Genomic DNA, 25919 nt, shown 5'->3' with positions numbered 1-25919 from the left:
CCTGAGAGATCTCCTGAGGCTGCTCTTTTCTGGCTGCTAAACTTGGGATCCAGTTGATTTCCTTTTAAAAGCGCACTTGGACTAACTCTGACACAGGACGATGTCCTTCATCCTTCAATTTCACAAATCTGTTGCTTCTATGGTGCTCTTTTCTCCAGGTGCAGGGAACATGTATTAACTACCAGGGAACATTCATGAGCTTAGACCAGTGGTTCTCGAACTCCAGCCTGCACCAGAATCACCTAGAGGGCTGGTTAAAGCAGAGTAGTGGGTCCCACTATAAGTGTCTGAGTCTGTAGGTCTGGGGTGTAGTGGGGCCTGAGAATGTGCATTTGTAACAAGGTCTCAAGTCTTGCTGGTGTTGCTGGTCCCAGCACCACGTTTTGAGAATCATGGGCCTAGGCAGCTAAATCCATGTACCACTTTGGGTATTGTTCAACCAGGGCCTCTTAAAATTTAATGTGCCTATGAATTACCTGGAAATATCTTTAACCTGTTCTGACTCAGTAGGCCTGGGGAGGCTTCCAAGAGTCTGTGTTTCTAAGCAGCTCGCAGGGGATCCCAGTGCTGCTTTGTGTAGCAGGTGTTGAAAGAGTAGCCATATGCTGTCCTCTGCTTGGGTAGGTCTTTGTTCTGTACGACTGTACAAACTCCACACTGAGTTGTGAAATACGCTTGCTAGCTTTAACAGATGAACAGAATATACCTTGTAACTTGCAGGGAAAGGTTCTCTTCAAGTTACGTGGTTATGATGGAACACAGAATGAGAGGCCCAGATGGTCCACATTAGCCCCAAAGAATAAATGGTTCAGACTTTCACCGTAATATTTGGAGTCAATTAAAATTCTCTGATTTTTTTTAAACGTATGTTTCCAGGTTCTGAAATGTCTGTCTCACAGTCACAGGTCCTGTGACTGAACCGAATAGATTCTTACAGGGATTCTAAATTCATTCTTTTAAATGAATGGAGTTACTTTTTTGTTTTTCTTTTTCTCAGCTTCTTGACAAATTAATGTACACTTGATTGTATCAATGTTAGGGCCTTGTTGTTCTGCATATTTCGTACTTATTCCCTGGAATGATTATTATTTTATAGAAACAATATAAATATTCTCTAAAGCTAATTAAAATTTTTTCTCTCGGCAGGTCACTTACAACCTTGGGGTTGGTGATATCATCACTGGCTGACCAGGCAGCTGGCAAGGGCAAAAACAAATTTGTGCCTTACCGAGATTCAGTCCTCACTTGGCTTCTTAAGGTAATTCATTGTTCTGGTGTTCTTTCCAACTAGAACTTGCCAGTTTCACAGCTGGTAGCTGAAAGGTGTGTGCAGAGCTAACCAAATACACAACAATCCCTGACAGTACTGTCATCCTGATTCCCAGGAACGTAGAATGAAAACTCGCTTCTGTTGCCCCTCTTACCCCATGGTAGTGCTGTTTGACAGGCATCGTCGTCGTGACTAGAGAGAAACCACATCTCGGCATACAATTATTTGTGAGATACAAACCCATTTCCACCACACATTTCTTTCTTCACAGAGAATGTCACACGTGCATGTTTTCAGCTTTCATCCTACGTGTTGTGCACAGAATGGGGCTTGTTTCCTAAGATGCTACTGGAAATATTTTGCAGGACAATTTGGGAGGCAACAGTCAGACCTCTATGATAGCCACCATTAGCCCAGCAGCAGACAACTACGAAGAGACCCTCTCCACCTTGCGATATGCAGATCGAGCCAAAAGGATCGTTAACCACGCCATCGTGAATGAGGACCCCAATGCCAAAGTCATCCGGGAACTGCGCGAGGAAGTAGAGAAACTGAAGGAGCAGCTCTCGCAGGCTGAGGTAAGATCAGCCCGGAGCTCCCTGTTCCTGAAGGCCCCTGGCTGGTGGTATGGGAGTGGGGAAGGGTGTCCTTGCCTGCAGTTTTAGGTCATCTCCCTGCCATTCAGCATTTCTGTGTTGATTGGCATCTTCTGCATGCTAAGCATGGTGAAGACACCATGAGTGGTACCAGACTTCTGTCCCAGGAACTCAACCTCCAGCTGAGGACGCAGACAAGTAAGAGTCAGTGATTGCTACTGCCTCATTGTTTGCCTCAGTCAGCCAGTTGGCCCTTGACTGCAAATCTCTTCCAGTGTGAAACTTGAAGAACCAAATGTGTTTTTTTAATTTAATTTAATTTTTTATTTTTTAAAGATTTGTTTATTCATTTTAGAGAGGGAGAGAGTAAGGCGAGGAGCAGAGGCAGTGGGAGAGACAGAATCTCAAGCGGACTCCCTGTTGAGCACAGTACCTGACGCGGGGCTCAATCCCAGGACCTTGAGATCATGACCTGAGCCGAAATCAAGGGTCGGATGCTTAACCAACTGAGCCACCCAGGCGCCCAAATGTGTTGTTTTTATTAACATTGTAAACTATGTGCCCATAGGCCTTGCAGTTTTCAGATTAGTTGGTTATATATCATCTCTTCCTCAAGTCAGGGCAGACAGATAAATGTTAGGAACAATTCAGAAATCTCCTTTTATTTTATCTTTTTAATGTATATCAGCTCCTGGCAGGAAACAAAATTGGTCATTTCTCATTGTTACCATCTTTCCTTGGCTTTACCCAGCTTGAATAAACACGCCCTCTTCTAAGTAACTTGCTTGTTGCAAGCTACTGGGCAAGGCCCTGTCTCATTTGAAATAGGTAATAGGACTGAAATGACAGCCAAGTGCCTGAGCGTAAGTCACATGCTTGGCCATGCCTCCCTTGGGTGTGGACCTAGGGCTGCTAAGGTCACGTTCCTTCATACCACTGGCTACTGAACCCTCGTTAGTCAGGAGAGTGTTAAGCTGTGGGGGGAAAAGCGTAATAGATACTGTTTTTAAGCACTTTTGTACCAGCTTATGTATCTATCAGTGTATCTAGTCAAAAAAGTAATCAGTAAGAGATTGAGATAAACAGGCAGAAAGGAGTCAAACCAGGGATCCGAACTGTCTCTTCATTGGTGATGGTGGAGTTGCACTGTAACAGTGTGTTTACGAGTCTTTCTCTTCTTCTAGCTATGGGCTTCTGAAGTGTAGGAAGCCTTGTTTTATCAATTATTTTTATCCCTAACCCCTAGGGCAACATTGATACTGGAAGGCACTTAGCATAATGCCTGGCAACGTTGTGAGTGCTCAATAAATGTTGCTATTTTTTTGTTATTATCATGATTATAATCATTCAGTGCATTGAGCATCATTTTTTATTGATGCCAAGAAGGGTAGCGAAACACCTGAAAAATCAAAATACTGATAAACTTTGAAGAGAGTCATTCATGATCCTAGGAGGAAAGTGTAGCGGTTCTGAAATTCGTGTAGAGGTGGATGCGCTACTTCTCTCCTCTTGTCTCTGAATCTGCTTTTCCCCCGTGACCATGTAATCTAGGCCAGATGGCTAGAACCATGCCCGGCCAAAGGGAACAGAAGAGGGGCCCCGGAAGGTTCTCCGAGATAGAGTTTTCCTGGGTGTCTCCTTGTCCCCAGCACTGAATGTCACTCTCAGCTTCTGTTACCACTGTGAGACTCTGAAACCTCAGTGACCGTATGCATCATCGCCACTTGGATTTCTTGTCTGAGTCTGCCGTCCTTCCTGTTCGTGGGCTTGTTCTTTGTAGAGGCTCCCGTTGTTATAGGGTGTCAAAGCATGTTGTTGCCAAGTAGAGGCCCCCGAAGTGTTTAAGCTGCACTTCTGTATCTGTACTTAGACCCCTTAGGTATTCTCACTGAGCTAACTCAGAGGGAACTTGCTGCCCTTTTACCCGGATGTCCTGTTTCCAAGGGAGTGATGAATATGCAAAGTTTATTACCACCAATAAGAAAAGTAGTTTTAAATGATTCAGAGTCAAATTTTAAAATGAACGAGAAGAATCTTCACCTTTCCTGGTAGGTTATCCCTGGGATGTGTTTATTGGTGATGTGTGTTGATCTCTGTCTTACTGAATAAGAAATCTGCTTAAGTTATCTTTTTTCCTATGTTTCTGTTTTGACGACGAACTTTAGCATCTTTGAGGTCTTCAAATATGAAGGGCGCCTGGCTGGCTCAGTAGATAGAGCATGTGACTCTTAATCTCAGGGTTGTGAGTTCAAGCCCCATGTTGGGCTTGGAGCCTACTTAAAAAAAAAAAAAAAGTCTTTAAATGTGAAATTTAAGTATGATGGATAAAATTACTCTGTAATGATTTGTATCAGTTTAATTCAGGACACTGGTTTCATTTTCTCCTTTAAAGAGTAGCAGTCATTTATTCTTATATTTCTTTTGATTAATAAAGATCTAAACCGCACCTTGACAGTGTATGACTTAATTGCTTCCAACAGACTGCTGATAGCCACTTATGAAGGACAGTAAGGGATTGTCTTATAAATAATGGTGGGAAAAATTAGAAAATCAGCTATCTCTGGTTTCCTCTTCAAGGCTATGAAGGCCCCTGAACTGAAAGAGAAGCTTGAGGAGTCTGAAAAGCTGATCAAAGAGCTAACAGTGACTTGGGAAGAGAAGCTGAGGAAAACAGAAGAAATCGCACAGGTAGCTTGATAATTCAGGCCTAAAATCTTGTGATTCTTTTTCATTTGCTCTCTTTTCTGTGTAGCCACTCATCATCCTCAAAAAGTCATGTAAGGGCGTCTTCCTGGTAAACGAGACTGCAAAGATCAGGCTTAGAGGCTACTTTGCCATCTTTCATCGGCTGCCACGTGGTCCACGTGTTTGCTAGAGGTGCTGGAGAGCACGGACTTGGAGCAGGCATCCCCCACAGGCCACGCTGTGCATGTTTCCTGCTTCTCCATTTTGTGATTTTGGATCACCTGGCAGAGCATGCTACCTGACTGGCAGAGAGTTTATAACTGACAGCACATCATAGTTTTTTTCATTGTAATTGCTTCTTTGGGCTTGTGAGAAAATGCTACATGAACTTTGAGATCTAACATAAGGCAAGGACTAATGCTGCACTTGTGTGTGAATGTGTGCGGTTTATGAATCTACACTGTGCGTTTTGTGAATATTTTAATCCCACTGACCACTTGGAAATACTGGACCATCCCAGTGAGGTATCTTGAAAGCAGTAACTGGGACCTAGTCGAGCCTTCTCTTAGATACTATTCACACACACACAGACTCACACTCACACACCCCCACACACATACCCCTAACTCCCTATGTCTTGTACATTGCTTTGTGTTTCTTCACAGCACTTATCACCATTGGCAATTCTGTATTTTACATGTCTGTTTTTTCATGGTCTGTTTCTTTCCACTAGAATATAAGTTTTCACAAATGAAGGGACTTTGCTGTTGTATTCCTAACCCCAGATCAGTACCTAACACTTAAATATCTCGTGAATGAATGAATGAATGAACGAATGAATGAATGAATGAATTCAAGGCCCTCTGCAGTAAGGAACAAACCTGCTCTTCCAGGCCCATCTCTCCCATGACTTTCCCACATTGACTAGGGTTTTTGCCACCTGGAATCATGTAGTGTGCCCAGAACCTCTACTGTGACTTCTGGTGCCTTCCGTTCGGACACCCTGCTCTTACATTACCACTGCCCCATTTCTTCCTTGGAAATTCTTATACTTCAAGAAACATCTTAAGTGTATCCTTTTCCTGAAGTCTTTCCTGGTCTCTGAACCCATCACAATCTCCCTCCTTGGAAGCCCCGTAGTACGTTGTTCCTCTCTGGTCCAGGGCTCTCCTCTTCTGATTTAGGTATGTCGTATTATCCCCTCTCCTAGACTGTAAACCCCTTCAAGGGAAGATGGTGTCTGGTTCACCCGCAGCACCCTGATAACACTGACTCAAGATGTCACACATTTTAGACACTCTGTAAACTTGGTTGTAATGTGTCATTTCGTTGGCATTGTCCCCAGAAATAGTGACTGAAACTTTCCATGGATACCTCTTGTGGCTAGAGCAACAAATAGAGTTCCCTGTTTTTGTTCCCAGGAGAGACAACGACAACTCGAAAGTATGGGGATTTCCCTGGAGACGTCGGGTATCAAGGTCGGGGACGACAAGTGCTACTTAGTCAACCTGAACGCAGACCCTGCTCTCAATGAACTTCTGGTTTATTATTTAAAGGTAAGAAAGCATATAAATAGATAGTCGCAATCCTGATTCATTCACATACAACTCCCATTGGAATCTGGATGTCTGTACCCATGATTTCGTTTTTGTATCCAGCTTAGTGCTCATTAAAAGTAAGTGACCCCCCCCAAATAAAATAAATAAATAAATTGCTTTTGCACCATTTAAAAAAAAAAAAAAGTAAGAGGATGGATGGTGTGGTCTGGTTACCATTGAAAGTGAAACCTCCCCTCTGGCGACCATCAGTTTGTTCTCTATATTTAGGGGTCTGTTTCTGCTTTTTCTTTGTTTGCTTGTTTGTCTTTTTTAGATCCCACATAAAGCAGAATCATATGGTATTTATCTTTCTCTGTCAGACCACGCTTTTGGAAATGCTGGCTTATTTTGTTAAGTGAGAAATAAGACATCTGTTTGAAGTGGGGCACCTGATAGACACTGATATGGGGCACCCCAAAAGACATAGGGTTCCTCAGTTATGGTAGTATAGAAATATATGTGGCAGTTTTTAAATAACTCTCAAGGATTGGAGACCTGGGGACTTGAAGGTAGCTTATCTAACTGTCCACACACCTAAATCTCTAAATGCCAGAGATATTACCCACTTGCCAAAAGTTAAAGAGGTGTGCCTAGTTAAGGATTCTGATCTGCCTTGAGTGAATATAAAAATGCAGTGGAAAATAAGCTAGAATTGAAGAAAGGAGCCTCAGTTTTCCATTACCCTTTTTTTTCTCCTTTTTCCAGAGACATAAATCTGGTGCAAATAGCCCCTGATTTATTGGGAGTTCACCAATGGACTTAACTGTTCATTTGGGACATGCTTAAGGCATAAGGAATTGTGTCCAAAATCCTAATTTTGAAAGACCAAGCCTTTCTGTCGAATAGGGAAATATTACTGTCATGGTGACTCAATGATTTTTAGAACAATAGAAAACACAAAGTGATGAGCTGTGGACCGCATCATGGGAGTGACAGTCCTCATATGTCTGAAATCATGCTCATCTGTGCATTCTATAACCCACAGGCTGCAGTACTCTGTAATATGGGTATTCGAAACTCATCTACTTTTATCATTTTATTTTTATTTTTTTAAGATTCTATTATTTGAGAGCAAGAGAGAGAGTATGAGAAGGGGAGGAGCAGAGGAAGAGGGAAAAGCAGGGAGCCCGACACGGGTTTTTTTTTTTTTTTTTTTTTGGCATAGCACAAACATTTATTTACTAACCAAAGGGATGATCCTAATTAAATCAACACTTTGAAATAGATGCATGTAAAATGTTTGTGATAAAGATAATTGAACACAGTAATGAAAAAAAAAAAAGCAGTATGGAGATTTGCTCATTGAACTGAGCTTGTTTATCCTCACAGCTACTTCCTGGCCACAATGATGATGGAATTTTTACTCTACTTTTCCATAGACCCGAGTACAGGTGACATTATTCATGACGCATTCCACCACTAATTTCCCATTTTCCAATTTTCTTGTGATTGTGCTTTCCTTCCCATCCCATTCCTGATGTTGAACCAATGCACCATCTGTGAAGTTGCAGACAGTCTGAGTTTTTCTGCCGTCAGCTGTAGTTTCTTCAAACTTCTCTCCCAGGTTACATGAAAACTGTGTTGTTTTCAAAGTGCTCTCAGTTTTTATGGTGAGGTTTTTGCCGTTAGAAGAGTTGATACAATCTGGTTTGGCCATTGCACCCACTTTTCGCAGAGCCATTCCCACTCCTACTTCCTTCATGTATTCGTCAAAGCCTTTGCTTTCCACTAAGCGCCATCTTCCTACCAGCTGCTGAATGGTGGCCATGGTGGGCGAGGGCCGGCAGGCCTAGTGAGCAGAGCAGAGTGGGGCGTCGGGAGTGTGGCTTCCCTTTTTTTGGGGGGGGTAAAGATTTTATTTATTTGACAGAGAGAGACACAGGGAGAGAAGGAACACAGCAGGGGGACTGGGAGAGGGAGAAGCAGGCTTCCCGCCAAGCAGGGAGCCCGATGCGGGGCTCGATCCCAGGACCCTGGAATGATGACCTGAGCCGAAGGCAGACGCTTAACAACTGAGCCACCCAGGCGCCCCCCTTTTATTTTAAAATTTATATATTTGAAAATACCATTTTCCATGAAGTTCCCGTTAGTGATTCTTGAATTTATGTAGTTATTTTCAAAGCATTTTCCCTGTCAACTCAGGTGATCCTTGAAAGAATCCTACTAAGTAGTTCGAATTGATGATATTGTCCTAGTTTTGCAAAAAAAAAAAAAAGAAAGAAAGAAACCAAGGCTCAGACTGCGAAGTGGCTTGCCCATGGTCACATAAGTAGTAAGCTGTCAAGTTAACATGGGAACTCAAGATAGTTTCCTGTCAAGTCAGATTTCCTTATGTTGTTGGTTTTTTTTTTTTTAAGATTTTATTTATTCATTTGACAGAGATGCATACAGCGAGAGAGGGAACACAAGCGGGGGGGGGGGGGGGGGGGGAGGTGGGAGAGGGAGAAGCAGGCTTCCTGCTGAGCAGGGAGCCTGATGTGGGGCTCAGTCCCAGGACCCTGGGATCTTGACCTGAGCCAAAGGCAGACGCTTAACGACTGAGCCACCCAGGTGCCCCCCCATTTCCTTATATTATAAAACAATATCTAATCACTGTTGGTTGGTGTTGTTTTCTTCATAGTGTTTAAATATTTTTAAAATGTAGTTATTAAGGTAAGCTTTTGACCTATTATGTTCCAGATATCTTGTATCTCCCATCTGATTGTTTAATATTGTCATGCAGATGCTGTTGGGTTATTCAAATTGATGGTGATAAATTTGTGTTGAGTTACTTGTAAGAGTAGGTTTTTTTCCTTTCTTTCACAATCTGTTACTAGGACCATACCAGGGTGGGTGCAGATACGTCACAGGACATCCAGCTGTTTGGGATAGGAATTCAGCCGGAGCACTGTGAGATAGATATTGCGTCTGATGGCGATGTTACTCTGACTCCGAAAGAAAATGCAAGGTAAGAGAAATAAATGTCCACTTCACATATCTGTGAGCCTGATTTTCAGAAGTAGACTGCCCCTTTCTGTCTGTTGGCTCAGTTCTATCAAAGTTAAGACTTCACTGGGTTCTTGGGGATATTTCCGATTGTAGGGAGTTGTATGGCAACATTTAGAGCACCAGCTTTGGGGTGGCTGATTCTGCCTAGACTGGCCGGGTATCTTAGATAACACACTTTTGTCTAAACTTCTGCTTCCTCATGTGAAACATAGGGCTAAAAGTAGGCAAAACAGAAATCACTTGGCTCAGTGCCTGACACATATAAATATTTTATTTTATTATTTTTTTAAAGATTTTATTTATTTATTTGACAGAGACACAGTGAGAGACGGAACACAAGCATGGGGAGTGGGAGAGGGAGAGGCAGGCTTTCCACCTGGCAGGGAGCCCGATGTGGGGCTCGATCCCTGGACCCTGGGATCATGACCTGAGCCGAAGGCAGATGCTTAACGACTGAGCCACCCAGGCACCCCACAAATACTTTATTTTTAAGACTTTATTTATTTGAGAGAGAGAGAGAGCACAAGCAGGGAGAGGGGCAGAGGGAGAAGCAGGCTCCACACTGAGCAGGGAGCCCATTGCAGGGCTCAATCCCAGGACCCTGAGATCATGACCTGAGCCGAAGGCAGACACTTACCCGACTGAGCCACCCAGGTGCCCCTGACACATACAAATAATGAATAAAATTAGTTGTTACTCAGTGTAATACATTGCATAAAAAACAGTTAATCAGATAACTCCATTGTATGAAAAATTCCTGAACCAGGCTATAATATATAAGAATTTGAGAATTGACAGGATAGTATATTTACTTTTGGATTTCTACTAAATACTGTCTTGAACTACTTTACAATCAAGTATAAAGTTTATATGAAGTCCTATCAGAATATTCATTAACACACAAACATTGTGATCAGAATACTCATTTTTAGGGAAAGGAAAACCTTACACTCATTTTAAATTACTCTATTAATATTGGCCATATAAATTTCTAAGTGATGACAAACTGAGACTAACAAGGATGGTATAGATGACTCATGAAAGTTTATAGGTCTTGTGTTATAGTGATATAATTGTTAAGATATTTAATGATGAAATGATGCTGTTCCTTAATTTTTACTTATTCCAAGTTCAAGTAGCCTTCTGCCTTATGCTGTCTTACACTATATTAGAAACTCTGGATTTTTTTAATACTCTTGTTTTTCATTGACAAAATTGCATATATTTAAAGTGTACAATATGATTGGACCATACTTTCTTTTAACACCGTATCTAAAATAATTTTAATCAGCAAATTTTCTCATACCCAATTCCAGTGCCATGTTTTTGTTCCTGCTCTTTGCCCTCCCTCACCCTGCCCAGTCTCCTCCTTTCCTACCCTGGGGGTAGCAGTGCATTCATTCTGGAGTCTTTGCTACGGGCTCTGTGCAGGGAATGCCCAAGTATAGGGACTCAGAGCCTGGTGGAAGAGAATGTATAGAGGCAGCAGTGATTATACGGGATGATAAGTGCTTCTTCCTGCAGATCTGATCACTATGGAAATGTGTGGGGTTGCAGGACTGGAGGTGGGGAGATCTGTTAGGATATTATTATGATATTGTCGTGGGAACACAGCAAGTGGCAGAAGAAGTGAAGAACAGAATGTATTTGAGAATAATTTGAGAGTCAGCCAGCTTTAGTGATGTGCTTGGGGACAGGATGGAGAGTCAGTAAGAGAAGGTGAAGTCAGCAATGGTTATAGGGTTCTGTCTTGGGAGACTAGATAAACAGTGGAGATCCTGAGCCGAAATAAGGACTACAAAAGGAAGGACAGGCTTGGAGGATGACAGGTAATGAGTGGTAATGGATTCAGGTTGGGATCCTGTGAATTTGAGGTGTCCTTGGGACATCAGTGTGGATGTATCCAGTTGGACATTGGATTTAAACATGTAGAGTTATACTCACGATATACAGTCAGCCATTAATGGTGTCATCTGTCTTCAAAGTGGATCCCAAGTGTGTAGTGGAAGGAGTAAACCAATGTTTTAGGGTTGGTCTGAGGAGCCCGGAGACAAGGGAGTCAGAGAGGCAAAGATACAGTGATGGAAGCCAAGGGAGGAGAACATTGTAAGGAAGAAGAGGTCAAAATAGAGGTTAACAAGCTTCTGTTGGGATAGTTAGGAAGACACTAGCAACCTTGGGATGTTTAGGAACCATGTAGTTGTGGGTATAGAAGGAACAAATGCAAGGAGGAGAGAATGGGGGGTGAGGAAGTGGGCTGAGAGTCATGGTTGTGAAGATGGACATGGGATTAGAGACAGAGCCAGGGAGGGACGTGGGGTTAGGGGAGAGTCACTGTGTCTTCAAATCTGTCTTCAAGTCCACGCATTCTCTCTCTAGTCACATCTTACCTGCTGCTTAACCATTGTATTGAGTTTGTAATTTCAGTGTCTCCGTTTTTCATTTGTAGAAGTTTAGAAAGTCCTTTTTTTGGTAGGCCTGGTCTATGTTTCTAGAGTTGTGTTTGTACTCCATTGTATGCCTTTTTTTTTTTTTTTTTAAAGATTCACTGTATGCCTTTAATAATTAGATTTTTACTTATTTTATGGTCTTTGTTTGAAAATTCTATCTCTGACATTGTTGGGGCTTCAGCCCGCCTGTTGGTTGTATCTGCTGATAACTGCTCCCTAGAGCAGCGTGTGATTCCTCAGGTGGGCTCACCTTCAGCAGGAGGTTCTCTGTAGAAGTCTCATGGCCTGCGAGGGGGCATAAATTGTTGCAAACACATTTTGTATTGGCTTCTTCTTTTTTTTTTTTTTTTTTTGAGAGAGAGAGAGCAAGTGAGCACAAGAAGGGGGGAAGAGGGAAGAGGGAAGAGCAGGCTCCCCACTGAACAGGGAGCCTGATGCAGGGCTCGATCCCAGGACCCTGAGATCATGACCCGAGCCAAAGGCAGACGCCCAACCGACTGAGCCACCCAGGCGCCCCTTGTATTTGCTTCTTAACAAGAACCCCAGGCATATGTCCACTTAGAAATCACTTTTTATGTTACTAATTTCTTGGCTTCACTACCAAAGCAGGCAATTTCCATATTTCTTTATATTATTGTAATAAGAGCATACTATAAATGGCAGTCATGTTTTATATGTGTGTTCAGAAGTATGTGTGTGTGTGTGCACGTGTGTATGCATGCACACACATACCTATAGAAGGGTCCCTTAAAGTTACAAATGATCACAAAAGGTAGCAATAAATAAAAAGGCAAAGCTTATTATATTTCTCTCTCATTTTCTTTGGAACTGTTTTTAGTTTTATTCTAGAATAACACTATCCAATAGAACTTTCTGAGATAATGGGAAGGTTCTATACCTGCAAAGACCATTTCAGTAGCCACTAGTGAGATGGTGCTCTTGAGTATCAAAATATGGCTAATGAAAATGAGGAACTGAATTTTTTAATTATAATTCATTGTTTAAAATAATAAAGGACATTGAGTGACACATCTCTTCCTCATACTGCTATTCCTAGATATTAGGTTATAGATATATTTAGATATGTCTAAATACCCTTCTATCTATACACCTAGATATATTATTTAGATACCTTAATAAACTGGGCAAATACTTTCTTTGAAAACTGACTAATGAATGTTTATTTTTTAGGTAGAAGAGGTGAGTACTCTATTAAAAAATTTCCCCCAAAAAAACAACTTTTCATCATTCTTTGGGCAAAAATATGTGTATTTGTATAGATGTACATATACATATATATTCTGATCTCATTTTCCACTTTTTGCAGATGAGTAAATTAGTCCATAATTCCGAATAGACGGACACAGACCTCTGAAGCTTGAGTTAGCGTTGAGAGTCATTTTTATTGGCAAGAATAAAGGGAGCATGTTAGTGTAAAAGATACACACCAAAGTTTCATCATGTTTATGTATGATAGATGAAAAACATTTGAGATGGTATTGCCAGGGTATTTTTATCAATAAAAACTTAGTCCCTAAACTTAAAATATTACTACCAAGGAGGGCTTATTTTCATGTGTGAGTTCTCCTTACTCCGTAACTCTGAGCTGGAGAGTCCTCTAAAGATAAGGAGCCAGATAATGAGATTCTATGAGAAAAGTAACTTACTGAAAAACTAAAACTCAGAATAATCATTATTTTTCTCCATCATACTTCACCTGACAGTTCTTTAGTAAGTTAAACTTTAATTAGTTAATTATCCTCCTGATTGTTTTAATACCAGCAAAATCTCTTTTTTTAAATGAAGGAAACATTTATAAGAAGACTACAATTATCAGCGCTAAAAATTGTGGAGGACTTTTCCTCTCCCCCTAAGAAAAGTCACAGTGGCAAGGCTTTAACTTTGTTAAAGAATCCTTTGATGAGATCTCCGATTGGCAGGAAGTCCTATGAGATCTGTTACCGTGAGTTATTCACAGCCCCTGGATTCATAGCCCCTTGTAGCCAGTAAGCTGTAACAAAGCTGCAATGCAGGGAAGACTTGGGGCTTCAGGATTTGCTTGAGACAAATTGCAGATGCATAGGTCAGCACAAACCTGGAGACATGCTGCACACCATGTACTGCGTGCTACATGCGGGATAGCAGAGACTCAGAGTTGTTTCCCCCATCTCCGATTATTTGTCTTGTTTTTACAATTTGTTTGGTAGCTATTTAGGATTTAAATCTGATTACTCTTTTTAGGTTTTCCCCAAGTTTTTATTACGGAAAACTTCAAATGTATGAAATAGAAAGAAGAGTATAATGAACCCCCAAATGTCCATCATCCAGCTTCAAAAATGAACACTTCACAGACAGTTTTATTTTTATTTATACACCCTGCACATCTCCTCCTCCCTCCCCTCTGCGTTATTTTAAAGCAAGTTCCAGATATAACTTTGTATCTAAATATATCAGCTTGTATCTCTAAAAGACAAGTATTCTTGAACATAGCTTCAATACCATCACACCTAAAGTAATTACAAGTAATTCCTTACTAATCATATATTGAGCCCAGTGTTCAGATTTCCCCAGTGGTATCATAAATGTTCCTTTTCAGCTGTTTCTTGAAATCAGGATCAAATAAGATTCAACCATTGTCATTGGCTGTTATGTCTCTTTTAACAGGTCCCTCCTCCCTCTATTCCTACCCCACTTCCCCGCCTTTTCCTTGCATTTTATTTATTGAAGACGCCGGGTTGTTTCCCCCAGTCAGCATTTTGCTCAGTGCATCCCATGACGTCATGGAGCATCTTCCACCACCTTGTGCGTTTCCTCAATTGGTATTTAGAAATAAAAGCTTGATCAGGTTCAGCCCATATTTGGACAAGATATTCCGTAGGCATTCTTGTGTGTATTTCCATTAGGAGCACGTCATGCCTGGCTGGCTGTCTTTGAGGGATATTGGCAGCCCTTGATCATCATTGCTTAGATCACGGGTTTTGATAGTGGTTATAATTCTGTTGTTCCTTCTTTAGGAATTAGTAGAACACCTCTGTTAAGAGAAACTTCCCCACTTACCTCTTTGGCTACTGGGCTGGGTTCTGTGCTCTTCCCCGTGGCGCTGACGTACTCCCTGGTGTCCCTTCAGGTCCCGTGTGAATGGCACTCTTGTGTGCAGCACCACCCAGCTGTGGCACGGTGATCGAATCCTCTGGGGAAATAACCACTTTTTTAGGTAACATCTTTGTGTTCCCTAATATTTTCATAAACTTGTTTTTCTGTTATCGGAGTATAAAACAAGTCAATTTTCTCTAATGATGGAAAACTCCACAGAATTAATTTACCTAAGAGGAAACGGCGAGATTGGTTGAAAGACTTTGAAAAGGAGGCAGGCCCACCAGAGCATGACCTGGACGCAGCCAGTGAAGCTTCCTCCGAACCAGACTATAACTATGAATTTGCACAGATGGAAGTTATCATGAAAACCCTGAATAGTAATGGTAAGACCTTACCTCCGGATTCCTCCGTTTTTGGCAGTTCCTGTCTCAGCAGTTCAGTGAGGGATGCACTTGTGTAAAGTGGAGGCGTCATTCTGAAATTAAGAACGTAAACTTGCTAATTTCTTTTTTTTTTTTAAGATTTTATTTATTTGTGTGAGAGAGAGCATGAGCGGGGTGGGAGGGGGGGTGCAGAAGGAGAAGCAGGCTCCCCGCTGAGCAGGGACACGGGGCTCCATCCCAGGACCCCGGGATCACGACCTGAGTCAAAGGCATATGCTTAATGGACTGAGCCACCCAGGTGCCCCCAAATTGCTAATTTCTTACAGAGGCCATTGGGGAGGGACTAATGAAACTATTGCAGGGCCTGGTCTGCTCCCTCAGGTATAACTAAGAAGTCCCTGTTTTGAGACTCCTTGTTCCCAAGTCAGTTATGGTAGCATTTCCATAGTCCTAGAGTACAGAATGATCGTGGTGGAATTCCTTTTTAAATTTCCCGTTACTGAGTTCATCATTTCTGAATCCTTCAGAGCACAAAAATCCCCAGCAGAGGATGAACCCAGGAATTTCAAATGGAATCTAATGGAGAGATAAAGGTCACAATATTTTGGTAAAAACTCAGTTGGAAATTATACCACCAAAGACGCTTATTTAGTAAGCCCAGGTAGCTTTTACAAAAATGATCCTACAAAGAGGGGCTTTTATAGGCTCTTTGCTTGACTTACATGCTGGCCTGTGTCAGATTTTTAAGGAAGAGCTTTTCCTTAAAGCCTTGTTTCTAGATCCCTCTTTCCAGAAAGTTTTCAGTGTTTGTATTAAAATTCTTCCCCTCTATATCTAAAAGGTAAGCCTTTATCTCTTCATACACACTTCTGTGCATTCAATAAAATCCACACCACATTCTTTCCTTGATGGCTGTTTTATAAATCTGCAGCTTCTCTTGCATCTCTCAGTCTCTCGTCACCAGGCTTTTGCCTGGGGACTAGAAGCAGGACAGGAAAGTTCCTCTCCTACCAAGCACAAGACAGCATTTCTGGGACCAGAACTATTTGACAGGGAAGTATAGTTGAGTTTACATTAAGGAGCACCTGAGAAAGTTTGTTTTTGGATTTTGTCTCCTTTCACTTTCCCAATCAGGGGTTCTTTGAATACCTGAGGATCCCTACCTCGAACCAGGGAGGACCTCCAGGAGCCTCTGCCTGACATGGTACAGGGAGAGCATCATGGTTTCCCAGTGGGGCTCTCCCCTGAAACCCTGACTTTTGCACTCTATCTATGAGTCAGCCTGAGAAGAATGTGAGCGTGGCTGGAGAATGTCAGTCGGGTCTCTGGCATATCAAATTGGGGATTCGAATTGCAGGAATAAAGACGTTGACCTTTTTAGTCTCTCTGGATTTTTAGCCCCAAGGACCCCCCTCTTTTCTATTATAAAAATGAAGTATGAAGAAAAGGCTAGATGGAAAAACAAGTATGATGTGTTTAATATGAATAGAGAACACCACCAAAAAAGAACATCAGTGAGATTAGGGATGCAGATTAGCTGCTGGGGTTTTGGGCACTGCACCACAGACTGGACCATAGCTAGAAATAAGGCTGCAGTCCACTCTGCTACTTGCTCACCCAGTTGGGAGGAATCACAGAAGACATTCCAAAGTGATGTTCAGACATCAGAATCACATTGATGGGCCATTTTCCGACGTGCCTGAGCAACAAGTCTCCTATGAGTAATTTTTGGGAGCCTGAATGGATACAGGGTGTGACAGGAGGGTGTGGGCCCCAAGCCCCAGGTGCAGAATGCCTGTTGGAAGAACTTCTTTCTTTACGTGAGATGACAGAATTCTAGATGTCTCTGTTGTCTAACAGCAGCGTATCCAAGTGCTATCAATTTAATCATCTACGTCCCACATCACACATTTCTAATTTTATTGAGTCACTACGGTCTTATCATATTTATATTAAAGCCCTGAATAACCGATGAGTATTTGGTGAGTGTTTGTTAATTCCTCCAATCCTCTTAGCCAAACCAATTAGTCACCGGTGGGCTGGCTTACGGTATTAACATGAGTTACCCCTTTGCCTTCCAGAACAAGCCTTGTTCCCCAGTGTTGATTTTGTCTGTTTCAGAATAGTGTTTCCCCAATTCCCCGCATAAGTGGGGCTTCCCTCTGGTGTGCTCTCAGTGCCGAAACGTGGGGGGGCCCGCTAGTGTTCATGGAATTCACCTCTACCACTAGGTGGCTTCCCGATCCTAAGCCTGTCTGCCTGGTGGTCATCCCCCTGGTGGTCCTATTTGAAGATTCTCTTCCCTCTCATGTGGTTTCAGACGAAGCTTCTCCACAGACACTGGGATGAAGGTTTTAACTGATTGGCATTAGCATGGGGGAGCTTGACTGGTTGTTAGCAGTGCTGCTGACCGATGCTTGTGCTTCTGCTTTGGCAAAATCGAACTAACATGATTGGGAAGAAGTGGAGGTTCTCTGCCTGACAGAAGCACTCTGTATTCCTGATTGAGGCGTGTGCCCTTTTAAGTCGGGACCCCTACCTCCCCGTGTCCCAACTCCATTGCCTTCCCATTGGTTAAACTCTGGTAGCTGTCCTTTCCCTGTACTTGCCCCAGCACAGACGTGTTACTGCATTATTGCTCCTGTTACTAATGGCTGGATGACCGTTGGGAGCTCAGCAGTTCAGGACTCTGTACTTGCAGATATCGATTGACCTGCATCGTCCCAGTAATAGACGAGGATGATGTATTTTCAAATCTCTAAATCATGATGGAAAAACCCCATTCATTGGAATTAAGAGTAGAAGCAAACCCAGTATCTGTGTGCATTACATAGTTACATACCGAGATAAAGAATAAACTAACGAAGAGAGAACATTCTATACCATAATAAATGTGGTCCTTTCTCTCTTCCTAAAACACCTCCCTCTTTGGTATCTTGGCTTTAGGCTCCAGGCTCACTGAGTTTCAAAACCCTTCATTCAAGAGGAAGAAAATGATAGGGAGGAAAAGAAACCGTGGACAATTTTTTGATGGCTGGTTGGTTGAGAATAGGCTAAATAGTCTTTGGCTTCTGTCCTAAGCCATATCATAGAGTCAGATTGACCTGCTGAGTAGGATGATCTATTTATAAATACGCTGTATAATGATAAAGGCTTGAAACTGGCTTATTGAAAAGACGGTATCATCAAATACGTCTAAGAGAAAGACTTGTGTTGAGGTCAGAGTTCAAAAGGGAAAGATAGACAGAGGGAAATCTTAGCCCCTGTATCTCTACCCAGGCTCTGTGCCCTGTGGTCTGTCCCAGGGCCCCAGGGCAGGGCTTACTGGGCTACGGTGGCAGGCTCAGGGGAGGGGTGCTTTGAGTTGTTCCCTCTTCTATAACTGTTTCTTGGTTTGTGGCCACTGATGAAGCCTGGTGAATAGTTATGTCATGGTGTTAGATCATGGCATCTGCCAAAGCAGTTTAAAGCACCCTTGGTCACGTTGCCTCTGCATTAGCATGGAACCTCGGGGTGAAATCCTCTCAGCCATTTGGGATCATGTGTGTTTCCACACACCACGGACTAACAAGCAGAAATAAGGATTAAATGTCTTACCCAGTGTCTTTTAGCAAAAATCTTAGAATATTAATTTTTATCAAATGGTGTATTCTCCAGTTTTCTCTCTCTGGAAAAGATTTGTGAACACTAATGTAGGCTCTTGAAAACCAGGCTCCATGGAAGTATAAATGGATGGTGAAGACCCTGTCCTTCCTTTTTTAAACCTAGAGCCTAAAAGGGAAAAAGTATGTATTGTTTGAGAAATGCATTTTTAAAATAATTCTGAGACAACTTTTCTTCCCTAGCCCTTACATTTAAAATTTCTTCAGACTCCTTCACCATATTATTCATATATTTTTCATAAATTTACAGGGCGAGGTCAGAAGTTCTAATGCTTTAGAGTACATAGATGTCTTACTCTACGAAAAGCTCTTCCCTCTCCATGGTCTGTCTTTGTTTAAGAGTTTGGTATTTTTTAGGAGTTCATTTTCCATCAGATTTTCAGGTGGTATATTTTAGAGACTCCCTGTCAGGACTCTGTGAAGAAAACTATTTCTGCTTTGGAAAAATGCTGAGTTTTAGAATTTTATATCTGCAAAGAACAGGATTTTTTTCAAATATCTACTCTTTAACAGAGTACTAATTCTGAGCAAAAGATTGGAGATAAGAATACTGTATCAGTTTATTAGTAAATTGATGTCCAACCTCAGATGGTTAGCTCTGATCTGAGTTCAGAACCTGGCTCTGTCGCTTATTAGCTCTGTGATCTTATCTTAGGTCAGCATCCTTAAAATGGGAATATATCCACCCTCAGGTATGGTGCAAGGCTTTCATGAGATGATGCATGGAAAGGGTGCAGTGCTTCTACCTGAGTGGTGGTCAGTAGCTAGTAGAATTCTTATTGCCATGTGGTTGTCATTTTTTATTAAAACAACTCACCTGTACTCCGTATAGATCTCTAGTGATTTCTTAAATTGCTTTCTACTTTTTGTTTTGTATAATTTAACCTTATTTTTTTAAGCTAACATACTATCTCTTTCTCTTATTGCTTACATAGAAGATAAGTATAATTTACATGGTTATTCCACAAATTGATCGGTAGGGTCTTCTGGAAAGGTCAGTCAGGAACCATCATTGGATGACAGAAAAGTTCGTCTTATCCTCTTCATTTCCCACTCTATCCTGGAAATTAAACTGAGAGTCAGTCTGTGGGAACAACACAAATAGCACTATTTGAATCCCAGGCAAAGGTGTGAGTTGCAGGCCAGTCTGAGAATATGAATCATGTCCTCCCCATCTCATGGGCTTCAAGGAGGAAATACCGGGATGGTGGTTTTCTTATTTGCCATCCAAATAGTCTGACATATTGTTTCCCTGCAGTCTGCTCACTTAGAGATGCCAGTAACTTTCTCCTGTGGACATGTGGTCAGTGCCTTCTTTCTCCACAGCATCCAGATCAGTGGTCATTGCCAAGCTAATGTCCAGCCTCAGCCAGTGACCCCTACCTACACCACAACCACTGCTGGCCATGGCCATGGCCCCTTCGAACAACGTATTTCTGTACTTGTTCACCACATGTATGGTGTTAATCTCTTGGTCTGCAAAAGCAATAAGTCAAAAACCACCTTTTGTTTTTATAAGTGAATTCCTCCCCTCCTTCTTCCTTTTTTTCTTTTCTTTTTGCATGTGAATTACCCTCCTGGATATCAGCACCTGAGAAATTGCCAGACCATATACTCAATATTTTCAAGCATATGCTGTGATCTAGAAGTTTCCTCCCCCACGATAGAAATTCAGGAGTAATGAGATTTGTGGTTAAAATCAGAAATATAAACCCTTCACCATATACTAAAACTGTTGCTAAATGGGCATAGAGGTTGACTACCATAAAAATGAAATCTTGTGTGGCTGTCTTTGAAGCTGTCTTCGATTTCATGAAGTTTTTTCTCAATGGGTAGAAACGCATCCCCTCTAGCGTCTGCTTATAGTGAATTACTGATCCATCTAAACAGGAGGATGAGCTCATCAAATTGAAGAAGCACAGTAGATGTGGGGAATGTTTACATGTAAGGCATTTATCTGAAATGTTAGCAAAAAGGCCGTTGGGAGGATCTCATCTGGAGGGGCCCCTCGGGCGCTCAGAGAAAGCATCTGGAAAGGCTAGATTCTGAGTAGGAAGATGATTCTCACTGGAAGAAGCGCCGACCGGCTGCCCTGTCGTGCCCATCACCGAAGACACCTTGCCTTGTCTCTTGGCTCCCCAGACCCAGTGCAAAATGTGGTTCAGGTGCTGGAGAAACAGTACCTGGAGGAGAAGAGGAGTGCCCTCGAGGAGCAGCGGCTCATGTATGAGCGGGAGCTGGAGCAGCTCCGTCAGCAGCTGTCCCCGGAGCGGCGGCCCCCGAGCAGCGGCCCTGACCGCCTGGCCTACAGCAGCCAGACGGCTCAGCAGAAGGTGACCCAGTGGGCAGAGGAGAGGTAAGAACGGGACCTGGGGAACCCAGGGTCACCAAGGGGGATCAGCCTAGCAAGGAAGGAAATCTTAGTCCCAGATCTGGGTCTTAGCAGTTGCCTTTTCCTTTGAGAGATACTGTCCATCCGCAGGATGTTTACTGCAATGTTAGTTGTTAAAGACCACCCCTCTCCCTCTTACGCTTCAGTAAAAATGGCACCACATGCCAGTACCACCGGCAGGTATTGAAAGAGAGGAAGTTTGAATACTCCTGTAGCATAAAAGCATTCCTCATCTTTAAATTTCTCTTACTTCGGAGTCTCTCTAAATACAACTGTAACATTAAGAGGTCTACTAAATGTGTATTTTCCGAATTTATGGCTTTTAAATATTTATCTCAACTGAGGTGCCAGTGGGAGAAGCATCGTCCGAGAGGACAGTGCGTCACTTGTGGATTCTGTCGTGTTCTTACCGCAGTCTAGGCGCGGTGCTGACCTAACAGTCCCCGCAGACCGTGCCAGAGGGGCGGTTCTGTCCGTCCCGTAGATAGGGCGCTCACTTTACGTGTCCTCCTCAGTCACCCGCCTGGCCAGTGAGAAGGCCAGCGTGTGAACCCAGATCTGCCTGTAGTCCCCTTACTAATAGCAGTAACAAAAGTAGCATTTGGTGTTTACAGAGCATGGTCCAGGCACCAAGTGCTTTACGTGTATTCATCTCATCTTCACAACTGCTACTCTGTTTGATCATTTGTACCCCATTTCACACATGAGCAAACAGGCTGCGAGGGGTTGAATGATTCCCCCCCAAATCATTTTTTTTTAGTATAAACATTCACACATGTATTTTGCAATATTCTTTTTGCACTTAACATTTTCATTGTTTTAAACAACCACTACTATGTTAATTAGAGGCTGAATTCCTTTGTATGACATAGAATAATTCTTTGAATTAGTTTCACATTGTTGGATATTTAGTTCTTACTAAAATTTTTGCTTTCATAAATAATGCTGCAAAGAACAACCATGTGCACAAATTACTGTGAACATCATTATCTTTTTTTAAAAAAAGATTTTATTTATATATTTGAGAGAGACAGAGATAGCAAGAGAGATCATGGGCAGGAAGGAGAGGGAGAAGCAGGCTACCCACTGAGCAAGGAGCCCGATGGGGGACTCGATCCCAGGACCCCAGGACCATGACCTGAGCGCAAGGCAGACGCTTAATGACTGAGGCGCCCAGGCGCCCCATTATTTATCTTCTTATTACAGAGTCCTAGAAGTAGAATTGCCAGGTCAAAGTGTAGGGTAAATATTAAGACTTTTCATGCAAACTGACAAGCTACCTCCCAGAGTCCCTTAGCTGGCAAGTCGGGGCAGTGAGATCAAAGCCATGGCTGTCTGACGCCGGGGCCAGTCTCTGATTCTTGCAGCCACACTGCATCTCTCATGAGCAGTGAGACTCTTAAACTGGAGCCACATCCAGGGAAGATGACCCCTAAGAGGAGAAGAGGGAGAAAAGGAGCCCAACCCTGCTTGCCATAATAATGCACTTGATTGTTCTAAATTAAGAGAAAAGAGTCAGTGGCATTTTCCCCGGGAGCTGCCCGCTCATCTGTCTGGATACTGAAGTATGAAGATTTATCCTACTTGTAACACATTACTCTCTTTTTCTGTGCCTGGATAAAAGAGGCAAAGGTTATCAGATGGTGCTTTTTCTGAAGAGCTGCCTTCTCTGCCTTTACTACGAGCTGGTGGCTTTCTTCTAAGCAACAGTGGGCTTGAAAGTAATTGTGATTGGACCCACTGATACCTTTCTGTTCAGTCTCCCTAATTACTTCTCTATGTCCTGAAGATGGTAAAAGACAAAAAAAGATGCAACAGAAAAAGTGGATTGTTTTTAATGATAGTATTTTTCAGTCAAGTGTTAAAATTTTTTTTCCCACTTACCTTAAGTCCAAATTGATTTTCTTTGAGGCTCAAGTTCTTAAACATAAGGAGAGTAGCAAGGATGATATTTTGGGGATGTCATCCAAGGAGAGGAGAATGGTTACAATATTTATTTCACCAGAGTCACTGGATAAAATTAAGATGTCATTAATGGGGACTGTTATATTAGAAGCTGGGACTCTTACCTAAATAAATGTGGATGGCTTGTGAAATACTGAGGGACTCATACCTAAGTAAATGTTGAAGGGCTGAAAATCAACTATATTTAAGAGCTAGTGAGAATTACAAAGAAAATCAGAGATGGCGATTCTTCTTTCTGGACACTTACAATGGAGTGTAGAGCAAGATACAAATACGTGAAAAGTGCATCATAATAGTAAATTTAAAAACAGTTTCATCCAACAATAGGAAGTGTTGCAGTTGCATAATTGTCCCTTTGTCATTGATCCCTGAGCTGAAGAATAACTTCCCAGGGCAGGGGATCTGTGATAAACAGGTGGGTGCCTGGGCAGGGAATGCAGGAGGAGCTGTGGTGGTTAGTGCAGGGTGGGACCCCGTTCCGTTGGAGCCTTCTGCAGCAAGATCATGGAGAAGGAAGGATTTCAAGCGAGTTTGAAGGGTGGCGACTGGACGGGCGGACAGGAGGTGGGAGGCATTTTGAACGGGCAGGTTGGTACAAACAAATGGGAAGCCATGGAGAAGAGGAAGGTGTGTTTAGGGGATTACCTGAGAGCTGTTTTGTTTGGTCTAAAAGGTGACTTACAGAGGAGGATGGAAAGCTAAGTCCAAAGCTATTCTGTAGGGCGCAGAGGAGGTTTTCAACTGAGGACTGACCTGAGACAGGCAGGGATTTATGTGACTGTCTGGGAGGGAAGAGGAAGAGTGTGGGGGGCTGTGAGGTTATGGGGGGCAGAGATGGGAGCCAGGAACCAGGGGCTACGAAAACAATAGAGAGAGAGTTAGGAGATATTTCAAAGGGAGAATCAACAAGGCTTTTTTTCTGGATGTTGTGGAAAAGAGAAAAGACGGAGCTGGCTGGAAGAAGTCAAGTTCGGGTAACTGAAAAAAAAATGGTAATATCACTTAGAAAACGCAGGCAGACGGGATGCATGTGTCATATGGTTTAGGTTAACTTTATATTAACATCTTGCAGTCGGCCTCCTGTATCACTTCTAAGGTGATGAGAAAGGAGTAGAGATTGGGTGTTCCAAGCTCCTCGGTCAGGTGTGTAAATGGTAGAAGAGAGAAGCTAGATGAGGCTAGATAAGCAGTCTGTTAGCCTGGATTACCTCTGAGTCCAGACTCACAGGTGGAACCCAGAAGTACTGTTCCTTTCACTCACTGGGTAGTTTGGGGGTATGCCATGGTAGGCCACGCACTTGTCCGGGAATTAGCTGTAATGACAGACCAAAAAAGACCTGGTTCTCGCCCCAGTGTGCCTGAAGCTCAGGTAATTATACAAATACTAGGGTTTTGACCTATATTCAGCGCCAGAACATTAGGGAAGGTCTCACCACGAAGCGCTATTGTGTGGAGTTGAAAAGTTGAATTCCTGCTGCCACAGAAAACCCCCGCTTCTCGCCTTTTACCAGCTGAAGAAATCGTGTGAAACGCTTTCTCCTTATGGCCCCAGATTCCTCTCCCCTTCCCCTCAGCCCCAGAAGCACATAAGTCATAATCAGTTATTTTCCCTCCAGAATCCCTTGATTGGTTTCTTGGCAGCAACATATCAAAATCTAGCAGTTTTCAAATGTTAGAGGATTTAAAATATGGTTTTTAGTTAAGTCTCTTCACCTATTTTGCTCCTCATCAGTGGTGACCAATAGGGAGCCCACAGTACCCTTGTGGGAGGAAGGAAACATTAAAAAAAACAAAAAAACAACTTTTTTTTTTTTTTGGACAAAAAACAGTTGAAAATTATCTCCTGAAAGGAGTTTTCTACCACTTTCTAATACTATGACTCACTTAGAACCAGGATTACAGTTTCCTTTTCTTTCAGATGTTCTCATTTCCTTTTTCGCTACCCCGCAGGGATGAGCTCTTCCGTCAAAGCCTGGCAAAGCTGCGCGAGCAGCTCGTGAAAGCTAATACCTTGGTAAGGGAGGCAAACTTCTTAGCTGAGGAAATGAGCAAGCTCACTGACTACCAAGTGACTCTGCAGATCCCTGCCGCAAACCTCAGCGCCAATAGAAAGGTAAGAGTGTTTTTAAAGAAAATGAGAGCAAAATGCACAACTTATGTACTATAAGATAGAATACACACCTGACATCCAAAAGAACATCCATGAGGAGATCTTGATGTGAGTCAGAGTATTTATTCTTTTTAAGACTTCCTCTATATTCGGACGCCTGGGCGGCTCAGTCAGTTAAGCGGCTGCCTTCGGCTCAGGTCATGATCCCGGGGTCCTGGGATCGAGCCCCACATTGGGCTCCCTGCTCAGGGGGGAGTCTGCTTCTCCCTCTCCCTCTCCTGCTCCCCCTGCTTGTGCTCTCTTTCTGTCAAATAAATAAATAAAATCTATAAAAAAAGAAAAACAGACTTCCGCTATATTAATATAACATTGTTTGCCAACTAGGCTTCAACAGTAAAAATTAAAAAAAAAAAAAAAAAAAAAGGTTTCCTCTATAGATTCCCCCCCCCCGCCCCGGAGTTTATGTGCCCTCAGATATGTTAAAATTAGAAATATATATAAGTAATTCCTCTTGCTTTTCTCTTTCCTATGACTGGTCCTTTCTGGAATGAGAGATAGGTATATGTTTTGTTATGGTACCATTTTTAAGAGTGGATTCTACAAGAAAGGAAGACTTGTATAATACCTTTTTTTTGTACACAGAACAACTTTTTGCAATCATTGGGAAGTTTACCATCATTTCAACTTCAAGGATTTTTTTTCCTTTAAGAAGAAACTTCAAAAG

At 42.4% G+C, this 25919-nt stretch overlaps 2 protein-coding genes across 3 annotated transcripts in view; one reads left to right on the top strand and one right to left on the bottom strand.

Moving 5' to 3' along the window:
• KIF13A (kinesin family member 13A) overlaps nt 1-25919 on the top strand; it is a 203509-nt gene that overhangs the window by 135381 nt on the left and 42209 nt on the right. For both annotated transcript variants that reach the window (XM_044917454.1, XM_021696971.2), the window contains 9 exons: nt 1147-1258; nt 1636-1848; nt 4444-4554; nt 5973-6107; nt 8966-9096; nt 14715-14801; nt 14900-15066; nt 20871-21084; nt 25036-25198. In XM_044917454.1, the coding sequence (XP_044773389.1) occupies nt 1147-1258; nt 1636-1848; nt 4444-4554; nt 5973-6107; nt 8966-9096; nt 14715-14801; nt 14900-15066; nt 20871-21084; nt 25036-25198 (1333 nt within the window). The remainder of the gene's footprint in view (nt 1-1146; nt 1259-1635; nt 1849-4443; nt 4555-5972; nt 6108-8965; nt 9097-14714; nt 14802-14899; nt 15067-20870; nt 21085-25035; nt 25199-25919) is intronic.
• On the bottom strand, nt 7308-7917 carry LOC110586685 (fatty acid-binding protein 5-like). The gene has a single exon (XM_044917456.1). It carries the CDS (start codon nt 7915-7917, stop codon nt 7510-7512), a length of 408 nt encoding a protein of 135 aa, XP_044773391.1. The 3' UTR covers nt 7308-7509.

Source organism: Neomonachus schauinslandi, chromosome 8 (assembly GCF_002201575.2).
Source record: "Neomonachus schauinslandi chromosome 8, ASM220157v2, whole genome shotgun sequence".
NCBI classification, from domain to species: Eukaryota; Metazoa; Chordata; class Mammalia; order Carnivora; family Phocidae; genus Neomonachus; species Neomonachus schauinslandi.
This window is presented reverse-complemented; position numbering and strand designations above follow the sequence as displayed.